The sequence below is a fragment of the Struthio camelus genome, chromosome 2, assembly GCF_040807025.1.
Source record: "Struthio camelus isolate bStrCam1 chromosome 2, bStrCam1.hap1, whole genome shotgun sequence".
In the NCBI taxonomy this organism is placed as follows: Eukaryota; Metazoa; Chordata; class Aves; order Struthioniformes; family Struthionidae; genus Struthio; species Struthio camelus.
Window position 1 is genome coordinate 46,665,679 of NC_090943.1, and position 12,334 is coordinate 46,678,012.

A 12,334-nucleotide genomic window follows, 5' to 3' on the forward strand; every position below is an offset into this window, starting at 1 on the left:
GCTGCTTTCCCTAGCAAAAATCACAGGCCTGACTCTGCTCTTGCTCAGTCACCTCAAATTTGCGTTTTGACTTCAAGGGACTTGCTTTGGCTTCATGTATATATTAGCTCAAATGGAGCTTCTAGCCCTTATAAATGGAAACTTCACCCACTGGATATTATGACAACAGATGTTACTGCTGTACTGTTAATTCAAGAATGACATTAAACACAAAAACAAAGTGGCTAGAAAAGGAGCTGCTGCACTCTGAAATCTCTGCCATTGAATGGCACTGAGGCTGGTGCCAAAATCTATGTAAGTACTTTCAATAGAAATACTTAACAGTAAAGATTTTTTACATTCAGGTCATTGCATTTATACTCCAAATCCCACTGAAGTCACTGGGAGTCTCTCTTTAACTTTTATGAGCGCCTATTCTGGCCTTTTTCTTTAAAATAAAGGCAAAATCCAGCCTTAAAGTACAGTGTATTAATTAGTTATTGATTAATAAAGTTAATTAGTGAACTTAATTCTGTTCTGGATGTGTTCCTCATCCATTCAGGTTCTGCTACAGGAAGCCAACACTAGGGTTGGTTGAGAAATGGAGTCTGTTAAAATAAAAACGCACTATTATGTTATTTCATTGCAGCACTGCTTTAATATTTCATTTCAGCTTTGCTATTTTGATTTCATTTTATTTAAGTTTCCATACCATGTTAAAGCATGCTTGTGTACCTTATCTCCATAAAATGATGTATCTAGTTAATATTTTATATCACAATGGTTTTCCCTTATCAGCACCTTTAGAATGGAAGATATTAATACACCTGAATCAGACACGTTCAGAAATGATGTTCTGTTGAAAAATTTAAAAATACATAGTTTTTGAACAAAGCAAACCTTAACATGTTGCAATTTCTCCTAGAAAGGTAACTGTAGTTTCTGATCAGCTCTAACAAATCTTCTGGGGGATTTCTGCAATGATGTGATTAAGTACAGCTTTTCTATGAAGTAGATGGAATGTTTCCATTGATTGCAACGAGATCTGGACCACACTTCGAAACTGGCATGCCATTTCTCCAACCTATGCACAACAATTAGCCCGTTCTAAATAATCTGTGTTTCATGGAATAGACGCGCTAACTTTATGCTTAACATGCTATTTCTCTTTTGAGACTTACTTTGCTTTTCTAATATATTCTTGCTCTTGGAAATAATTATTATATAAAGAGATGAAAGGGTTATATCCCATTTCTGAAGACAGAGAGGTGAGCTAGAGATAATTGCTTAAGCTATAATATAGTTTACCAAAAGTAAATCACTTTTTTACATCTATAGCCAAACGGATGTTTGCTTTCTAATGGTTGCTTTGCGGTACTTTTCTGTTATATAAAGCTGTTTCCCCGTTTTCTACAATTTTATAGTGAAAGTAGCATGTTGTAGAAACCAAATGCGATGTTAACTCACTGTTTTGCTTTCGTAATCAGCTGTGTGAGTCCATTGGATAACACGCGACTAAATTTAACTGTAAACCTACTGGAAGTAGTGAAAAGTATGCTATATGTTGCTTACCCTTGTTTCTGTAATTCGAAAGACATCATCTTCCCTAGTGCATTATTTACAGACGCTTGTGTGTATCAAAGCTCTGACTCATACCAGAAGACTGAGCAGCAAGGAATTATTGAACATGTAATAGTGTGCTTTCATTATACTTTTGTGTACATATGTTAGGGTCCGTCCTGTCATCTCACATCCAGTAGCATGGACTTCTGGGGCAAAATCTGTTACTCCACAAAGTGATCAACTTTCTGTCCTTCAACAAGTTAAGGCACTCCATGCGGGATAGTATGGTGTTATTTATTTGCTTGATTACTTTAGATTTCCTCAATCTACTAGTGCTCTCTGTCCTCACATGTCCTTTTGTCCTTTCATGTCACATACCATCTTTTGCAATTCTTAGTCTTAATTTTCCAAGAGCAGAACAGCTACAGTTGTGTTTTAAATCTTCCTTGAAGAGTTGTTTGTTTATTACTTTGGGATGAATAAGTATTAAAATCTTATATGGGTGGCAACTTTTCTAGAAGCCAGTAGACTCTCTAGTACAAAGAGTTACTCTGTTGACGGACTGATTTGACCTTACAAATTTAAGACTTAAAACTCCAAAATTCATTTCCTAAATAAACTTTGAGGGTCTTGAAGACACCATAGTCCCCCTGAGTATGTCCATATGAGCCCGGTTATATTATGAAAACCTTAATTTATTTGCTCCATTCTGCCATGATTCTAGAGCTTTTATGTATTTCATGTCTCTCTCCCTGACATACTGTACGAGTAAATAGGTCTAGCTGCAAAATACTTTTGATCTTAGTGTAGGGATTGGTTATTGTATGGATGTTTCAATCAGATATTTTATGTGATTTGTACTTGAAAATGTTACCAAAATATTTAAAAATTGGGAGAGAGTAAAGGAGAAAAATAGTTATCCAAACTCGATCAGTTTGAATGCTTGGTGTAATTGTGAACTCAGTCATTGCCCTGCTCCTTTTTATTGTGGAGTAGGATTTACCAAGGCTGAATAATAAATTAATCCAATTTTCTCTTAAAAACATACTTTGAAAAAGATCATTGGCTGTGCGCTGACCATTTGGTCATATAGCAATGATTTCATCATCGTTTCCCTTCACATTACAAAATGAAGGTATTTAAAGATCTGCATGAACGTTCACAATGCACTCATTGCTGGGCTCTCTACTAAAAGTGTCATCTTTATTTTTTGCCCAAGATGACAAAAAGAGATTAAACTCTTCCTGACATGCTGAGGAGTATTCTGTCTTCCAAAATATTCATAGTAAAACTAGCTGAAATATATAAATATGTTATTGGTACTATTTTTCTATATAAGTAATTCTTGTTATTGCTGGACAGATTATGCTTTACAATTGTGAATAGGAAGATGTAGAGGATAATCTTTCCTCAGCAACCTCTAACAATAGAAAAAGTATCAGAGCACCTGAAAAAGATTCACTAAAGCACCCAACAGAAATTCCATTTCCATTCTACTGAGCGGAAGTCATACCTTTCATCTTCCTTATTCCTTTGTGAAGCACGTGTTCATGCATGCATACATTTTTGCATATGAAGAAGCTCAAGTGTGTCTGCTTTCAGATGAATGAAAGAGTAAGGAAATTATGCTTCATAAACAGTTAGAAGTTTTCTTTTTTTGTTGCATTCTCCAATTTAATTGAAGTTGCATTCCTGACACACAAAATTTCGGAGCCTGCAAGATTTGAAAAGGGGGCACTGTTTTCCCCAGCTCCTTCCATCTAAAGGTGGTGTCCCGTTCTAAATACCAGTGTTGCTTTTAGTGAGATAACGGCCCTTTGGCCGCTCAGTACTCTCCGCCTGCCCAGTCTGTCTGTCTGTCTAAGGTAGCGAAGCAGAAGCAGCTGATCTTCTAAAGGAACTCCAACAATATCGACAGGCTTGGTTGACCTAAATCCAGTCTCTCTCTTTCACCTTCACTGAACTCTTAGAGGAAACTCAGGGCCTGCTTATAGAGAGGTGGGATTTTAGCCATTGACTTCCATGGGAACAGAATTTGAACACTAGCATCCGCTGCCCTCTCCTAGAGCAGCCCCGAGTGTCTTGGCAAATGCTGTTTAGAAACACTATCAATTTGATCCTGCTTCCTTCTCAGGACTGAAAGCCAAGTTCAGGGCTATTTGTCTTATTAACTAGAGCAGACTTTGGATGGGAACTACAGCAAGCATTTAAATTTTTTTTCCGTGAAAAATAGGTTAGGGCTTAATGAACCTTGTTCAGGTTAAGGCTGTTATTTATTCTTGATATTTGTATTTGTTACTGTCAGGCAGAAGTCAAAGAAAGAGCAATACCTTCTATCTTGAAGAGTTTATCAGAATGGAATAGCCTGAAGTTTGTCTTGAGTGAATCAATTCTTACTTTTGTGACAGGAAAATACCAACAGCAGATTTTCCACATGTACTTCAAAGTACCACACGTGTCTGAAACTTTAAGGATATCAAAAACCTTACAATAATGTGTGCTTGTCAGTTCCAGATATGAACATTTACTGATGTCCAAATTATATTTTCTATTAAGTCAGTAGAAAAGGTGAGAGAAGAGGCTAGAACCTTGGCATTTCTTTTCAGTCTATATATTCATACAGAAGAAAAAGAGAAAGGTAAAAATTTAGTCCCTAACTTCAGAGGTATCTATCTGGAAAGAAAGAAAGCAAAAGCAGAAACGGTTTAAAGATTGGCCTTTTTTCCTTCCGTCCCCTTCTTAAGTATTTGGGGGTAAAATACCTGACTTCTATTGCAATCCTTTGATATTATTCACATAATGTCATAATGTTGATATAGCTTGAGTAGTGCCTAAATATTTTCTTTTTGAATTGGTAATCATAATATCTAATTCTGATTTTTTTCTTCCTTGTCTGAAGTAAATTTTATTATCTTTAAAGCACTACTGACATTTCATGAAACCATTCAAAAAGAATTCTACTTAGAAATAATTTTGCTGATATAGTGGAATAGGATCTGTTCTTTCCAGTATCTTATGTTGTTATGTATTTGTTCAGTAGGAGTGATTATGCTCATGTCAAGTATTCATGTGCCTCTGATCTTGTAAAGCCTAGAGAACTTTTCTTTCAAAGGATTTCAAGAGGGCTGAAGTACACCAGAGGTTTGAGACCTTTTGTGTGCTTGGATCAGAGAAATGTGTTTGACCTCCTAAGACTCTGTGACAGTCTGAGCGAATGTCCTGAGCGAATAAAGGTTACTAATTTGATTTCTTTACATTTTGAGGTCGGTTACCATAGTTTTACTCCCAGTGATAAGCCATTAATCTCCACGTTACTGGAGAGCTAATAAGATCATTTTCTGTCTTACTGGATGAAGTATGTTATGTATCTGTGTTTTGGGAAAAAAAATGAACTTGATTCTCTGTTCTTGCCAGAATTTTTTCTTTTGATCCTCATGCTTATGTTACTCTTGATCTGCATGGGCTGATCTTTTCTCTAGAACTCCTTTCAGTTTGCTTTAGAGGAATATAGTCTCCTGTGCTGAAATCTGCCTGTGAAGGGCATGGTGCCTTTATCCTTCTCCAGCCACTCCCCTTCCTCCTGAGAAGTCAGTACAACTTTTTTCCCCTTTCTTTCTAGATGGGGAGCAAAGTTGTTCTGCAGGTCTGTTCAGCGATCTGTAACAGTCTCTTGTTAGTCTACTTTAGGAAAGTCCGAGCAATCAAATAAGAGGCTGTCAGATGGTAATGCGAGATATTGGGAAGGACAGAAATGGCAACAGCTTCCCATTTGTGGTTGGCTAATTTGCAGAAGGGATATGTAGTAAACCATATAATTTCCCAGCTTGCAGTACCACATCATAGTATAACGGCTAATACCACATATGTGCATTAGCAGATGATTATGGCATGTGTAAATGTGCAACATTCATATTGCGTTTTGTCTGCTTTTCCTAATGATATCATATGTTGCTTGATAGTTGTTCAGTTCAAAACCAAAAGCTTTTGAAGCTTCAGATGTGGCCTTTATTAGGTCTTTCTCTAACGCTATCTCAGCACCTGCTCCTCCCTCACAATCGTATCAAAGTGAATTGTAAGTAACCGCTTTGAAATCATGCTGCATCGCACTATAGAGTAAAACTGGTGAAAGTGCAGGGTAATCAGCCCTATAAAATCTCTCCATCTGCGGAGAGAATCTCCACAGCCACCTGGATGCTTTTAAACCTTCATTATTTCCAGTTTAAAATGGTTGGCTGAGCATTGCTTCTACCAAAACCTGATATGATAATCCAAGTCAGAAGTGGGGGAAGATGGTCTGGGGTCACACCGCCTCGCTTTCTGCCAATAATAGATTGTTCCCTGCAGTTCACTTTCTAGTGACCTTGGAAATTACTCTCCTGGTAAAATGGTAATGAAAAAAAAAGGTGTTAAAGCTTCAGGAGTAGCTGGATGCTGTCCCAATGAGAAATTGTGCTATTGATACAAGATTCTCCATGTGCCTAGCTCCTTGTTTACAGTGTTCAAGTGATCACAGTTTTAATGTGCAATTTCTGGCCCACTTTGAGTTGTAACTAAGGTGTTGAGGGAGATGAGCTGGTTTTAATACTATATGACTTTACCTAATCCTTTAACCAAATCATTATTTTTATTGCAAATGAATAAGTAAGCAGCTCAACTAACCCCCTTACTGCATCTTTCCTTTCATAACTCTGCACTTTTATTCTTTCGACATTTCTGCCCTCCTGGAAACAGGGAATAACAGAAAAGCTAGGTTTCTTCTCTTTTCCCATCAAAAACAGCAAAGTTCCTGAAAAGATTCTGATGTGAAATATCATTCTTAGGTGTCTTTGAAGCAAGCCTCTCTGATTTACTATCAGTTGATCTAGGCAATAAAAGGCAATCCAGACGTACACCTAATGAAGCGACTAGAATTTGGCCCCTCTTTAAGGAAAGAAGCAGCAAAGGCTCGCTCCCATCAGCAAGCCAATTACTGTTTTGGCTGAAAGGTATTTTAGGAGGCTCTTAAAAGCTGGGTAAATGGGAAAAGATGCCAAGACACCAAGTTCCCTTCCTGTTGTAGCCATTTGATGTGTTTATTTCTTCACTAGGGCACTCTGTTGCGAGCTGCCCATTCTGGTCTGGGGCTCTGTGAATCTGCGTTGTTCAACAGGGCACCAGTCTCCACCACTATTGTATTCTCACAGACCAGACCTCGATTGGAGAGGAAAGGAATTTTCTCAGCTGCCAACTCTCTTAAAAGGGGGGTTAAGAGCAAAAGAAAGCTAATTGGATAGTGCTTGGCAAAAGTCTTTATTATATTCTATTTATCCAGATTTTAAAGGATGGAGCGCCGAGAAACACAAAAATATGAGAACACTTATTCCCTAAACAGATTCTTGCAAAATTTTTACAATAAAAACAGAAAGCTGCTTTAGTTAAGCGGTGTTTATCCTTGCGCTAATGCTGGTCATGAATATGTGTCTAACTTAGCTGGAACTAATGTCTGACTATACTGTTCCACTATGGCAAGTTAACATTCTGCGTAGGCTGATTATTTTTTCAACAATATTTGCTAAATTCTTTTAAGGGCTGCCAGTATATATTTTTTGAAGCTTAGTTAGTAAGAACAGCTGCCAGTGGAGTCAAGGCTAAAAAAGGCAAAAAATATCTGCAGAAGGCAAGATTTTACTTCAAAAGATCAGTATTACAAAGCACTACTGTTGCTGGTATAATCACTTTCTTTCGGGGGGATGCTAATGTAGACTGGGTTTCTTGTCTTCACAGCCCCCACTGAGCCTTTGCTGTGCAAATTTGCTGATGGAGGGCAAAAGAAGCGTCAGAATCAAAGCAAATACACACAGAATGGAAGGCCGTGGCCCAGAGAAGGAGAGGTAAGTGCCACACGGCAATTATTTCCCAGGGGCTTGGGAGAAGTCAGCTGCAAGACCTGGAGGTCTACCTTTCTGGGCGGTGAAGGAGTCAGGTGGCACACCAAATACAATAGATGCACACAGAAAAAGTGAGTGGTCGTATGTAAGTGGAGGGCAGAGGGAGGCTTCTAATAATGTGTATCGTGTAAAGTTACAAGAAAGGGAATTTCAGAGCTGGGCGTGGAACTGTCCCCAGCCTTGTTACTTGGCAAACTCACTATCTGCAGCCAGACTTGAACCCGATCTTCTCTTACCAGTGTGCCGTCAGCACCCATTTTGTGCCTGTTATAAACCAAGGATCTATTTACACCTAAGAAATGCAACAACATTATATTTTCCATATATTTCCTGCGGATAGAACAGCATCAGGGAACCTGTGGGGTGCTACAGAATGGAAAGATGTACTTGCCCATCTGGAAGGGCTTCAAAAGCTTATCTGAACTGGGATCTTCATTCTGTCCAGTTAAAACAGTTTATAGTAGGTTCATTTCAACAAAGTAAAAAAAAACTAAAATAATATATATATATATATATCTCTCTAATAGTTGCTTTCTGCTCTGCTGTAAATAATCTATTACTGGAGTTTCCTTTCCATGCACTTACACATGAAGTGACTCCAAATGTGGGTGAAAGAATTTATTTGACTCTTCAACAGTTTGTTTATTCTTCTTGAATGTTATTATAGGATAAAGACACTTGAATAAATGAGGTAAATCTGGTTATAGTACCTTCTTGTGCATTATTATAGCTATGAAGGCAGAAGGATTTACAAGTGTTTCCATCCTAAACACCCATTCTTTGTGTTTATGATTGAGACTTCAAAGAAAAAAAAGAATGTTGCTCAATTGTGGCCCACTAGAATCAGAGCTTTTTTCCCTTTCTTTTCTCTCCCCCCCCCCCCCCCCCGGAGGTTTCTACTATATTTACTTTAATTTTACAAAGCAAATAAAAAAGCAAACGATTTGGTATTTCAAAGCTGGTTGTTTCTAGACGGGTTTTGCTTTTTCCTAACTACTTGATTTGCTAGCTGATACTTTTTGGACCATTAGTTTGTGACATATATACTCTAGCACGATTGGTGAGCTCCTAAAACAAACAGAACAGCCTCTTGAAAGCATAAAAATTGCTCCCTTCAGCAAGGTGGTTTGTACACTGTTCCAACAAAAATGCCCCAAAGTATTTTTAGCTGTGTGGACTCAAAGTGCCAGCGTGGCAGCCACACTTGCTGCAAGAGATTGCAGTAGTCTCCAAAGGTTCACTGCAGTCGTTGACTCGAAAAATGGAGATATCTGCTTAGGAGCCATTATGCTTTGTCATGTTAAGGATCTACCAAAGGATAAGCCCCCCCGAAAGTACTTCAGGCAGTAGGCTCGGGTCATAGCATTATAAGGCTCTAAAAACAGAGGCATCTAGAAGGTAATAACAACCTTTCCAAAAGGTCAATAATCCGTTTTTTAAACAGTTTCTAAATCCCTATTTAAATAGTAAATGCTATTGCAGACATTATCTCCACTGTTGTATACTTCCTTGAGGTCAAATCAATAAGCAAGCAAACGTAAAGTTAAAGCCACCAAGCCACCGTTATGCCATATGGCCTCAGAGCATGAGCTTATTGCATCGTATGTGGTGCATTTGCTGCTCTGTCTGGGAATGGCTCATGTTAAGGACGGTGGTATCCTTATGAACTAAAGGCAGAGTGTGTTTAGTGTGTTAATAGTATGGAAAAGCAAAAACTAATGTTCAGTGCTGGGAGACATCATTTATTCTTGTTTGCAGTCAACTTTCAAACTACAAAGCTGTTGTCACGATATAGTCTGCAAACTTGGAAAGATTGTAAAGATGTAGACTCACAAATATTTCAAGCTAGGAACGTGCTCTGTAGAAATACGGCTTTTCAGATTTTACTGACCCTTGGTTAACATTTGTCTGTGCATTGCGTGTTACTAGTTGAAGCACTGGAGACAATAACGCATGCTGTCTTTTACTGTATACCACTCATTTATTAGATTTCTTCCACACTGTCATACAATTTCCTTATTTCCAAAGTAAAATCCTTCCGTGGAATTAATCTTATGTGCAATCGAGTTTTTCTACCTCTTTGTCCTTAACTGATCTCACTCTAAGCAAGATGTATCATTCCGTTCTTCTCATTGTAGCAGCACTCAGGTAACCTTCCTACTGTTATTCCTGTCAACTTTATTTTCTTGAAAAAAAAAAAAAAACAGGCAGTGAGTAGTGAGGAATAACTGTTTAGAAGACAAGTGTGATAGGTCTGATTACAGATGGAATCTGAAAATATTGCCTACATCTCTGCTTTTTCTTGGTTTCTTCTCCAGAGGACAACATTGAAATAGCAGCTGAGAGATTACACCTCAGTATTTCCACCCAGGCAAAATCCCGTGTGATATGGTATTTAAACCAAGATGTATTTGGCTGTTGTTCAGATAAGCATTTGCATTTGTGGATAGCTGCGTGAAGAGCATTACGAAAACTTCTGCAGTTTGAGCAGCGTGCACGCTGCACGCGTATGAGGATTACCGCCCGGAAGGGCAGGCTCTGGAGGAGTGACACGGGCAGTTTTGTCACAGACCTCAAATTGGAGTACACAGAGTGGAAGCAGACAGCTGGCCGGGATGCTCAGATGCAGGGAGAAAATGGCAGGAGATTTAGTGGAGAAGAACAGATTGCCGCAGCGCTACCTCGCTGGCCATGCTATTCTCAGAGGTTTTGCTCTCTTTTATGCAGAGCTTCTGTGGAATTTAATAAGAGAGGGTTACTTTTTGTGGTAAAGTTTTCAGGCCATACTTCAGAATGTAACAGCAAATTTTATTCCTATCATATGTTTTTGTAGATTGCTTCATAACCATATGGAAATGCCGTAGCTAGTTTTTGCTGCACTTAGAGAGGAGCAGCATGGTCCAACTGTCTGAATGCAGCATTTAGCTCCGAGCTGCCTGTAGCCCCCCGACCTGCAGCACGACGCTCTGCTGCCTGCGTGTCCTGCTGCTGTACGCCATGGAGCACCGTTGTCTAGAAAGCAGAACTGATAATTTTAGCTATTTCCTAATTTTGCTTTGGAATTTGGGTACAGCTAGTTCTATGCCTTTTAAAGTGAAATCTTTAGGATTATCCTGAATTTCTCTAGCACTTTTTGGGGTAGTTTTTTTGGTTCTTGTTTACATGGGGTTTCTATCCAAAGGGCATTTGTAATCAGTGAAGAGTGTACTATCTTGTGTAGTATTTTCCAATCCACACCCTTCCACTCTGCTTTGAAGCCTTGGGAAATATTCAGTAGGTTGGCTAAGGCATTTGACTAAGGATTTATGATGATCAACAAATTCCAGACGAAGGATCTGAGGGCTTGGATTGCTGATGGCTTTCTAAAAGGCTGTCAAATTATGCATCTAACATACAGGTGCAATAAATGTACAGTCTGATAAATGCAAGCCTGCAAATGTTGGGAATATTTCCTGTGAAATTGTGTTGTAATAGCTGGCACCAGTTCTGCACAAGTTTATATGTTTTGATTTCAATATAGTTTCTTCTGATTCGCACTAGTTTAAGCAAGAGGGGGATTCAGCACTCTGTTTTGAAATGTTCCCTGACAAGATGATATTGAAGAGATGGTGAGGGAATTAATCATATTCAAATTCTGTCTGTAAAATATTTGATTTATTTTATCTCTAAATTGCAATTGACGTGTCTAGAGGAGGGTGACATTTCTCCAAAAAAAAAAAAAAATTAGCTAAAAATGCAACTGGAGAGTCAAGAGTAGTTATGAATTCAGGTCAGATTGGATTAAAAAATGCAACTTAAATTTTGTAAACTTAATGTTTTACTGCAGATTTACTGACACTTTGTTTTGATTATTCTAAAATAAAATCTTTGGATATGCATATTTAAATGAAAGTTTATTTGAAATTTATCTGGTAGAAGGGGAACGATCTCACATAAACTGAAAATAAAAGAAATGCTTTGCATCAGCGCAAAGTTAATTGTTATTGTTCACATTCTTGTAGAAAGAACGGTTATGGAAATGGTAGCATTTCTGTATCTGGTCAGCCCAAAGTGATTTGATTTTTATTCAGTCTCTGAGATGAGCAATCCAATATTTAATATTTTTAAACCTTTTAAACCTTTTGACACGTCATTTTCAAGTTCCTGTAAAATTTAGACCATTTAAATATTTGTGTTGTTTTTCTTGCAAGGAAATGTCACCATTAAAGTCACCAGTAAAGACATGCACCATTGATTGTGACCCCCTTGTCACTGAAATTGGTTTGATTGTTTTCTTGCTTCTGTAATCTGGGTTACTTTTTCTTTTCACACTAGCCAAGAGATTAACCCCCATTCCCTCCCCATCTCTTTCTTCCCCCTTTTTCTTTTGTTTTCTTTCAAGATCACTTGGTGAAATTTCTAAAGAATTACACATGTTTTTAATTGTTTCTTAAAAAGTAAAAAGAACTAGTAGTTTGGAGATGTCGCTTTTGTTAACATTTTCTCTTTTTATCCGCTACTCATTACAATTCTCTCCAATGTTACAGTAATTTAGAGGGGAAAGCATAAAAAAGCTAAATTGGGAGACTTCCTGATTTTTTTGTACAGTCAGTACCAAGGAAAGGTCAAAGCAGTTGATCCTGGTGCCGGTTGCCCCTTCTTTACCAGCAGTAAAGCATTTAGAAATAGTAGATGTGCGCTGGGCACATTTATAACTCAACATAGATTTCTTTTTATGCTTCCAAGGAAAGGTACTACATAGTTGTGCTCCATAATCCTCTGTGTCTACGGCTGATGGATTTTATACTTAGACAAATGATTATTCTTTTCTTTGGGAGACAATTCCCAGACCTGTCCAGATATGCAGTAGTACCCACATATGCAAT

The 12,334-nt window shown here is 38.1% G+C and overlaps 1 protein-coding gene across 9 annotated transcripts in view; it reads left to right on the top strand.

Moving 5' to 3' along the window:
• Positions 1 to 12,334, top strand: part of RBMS3 (RNA binding motif single stranded interacting protein 3) — a 712,732-nt gene that overhangs the window by 611,528 nt on the left and 88,870 nt on the right. For all 9 annotated transcript variants that reach the window (XM_068935481.1, XM_068935482.1, XM_068935483.1 and 6 more), the window contains one exon: positions 7,306 to 7,412. In XM_068935481.1, the coding sequence (XP_068791582.1) occupies positions 7,306 to 7,412 (107 nt within the window). The remainder of the gene's footprint in view (positions 1 to 7,305; positions 7,413 to 12,334) is intronic.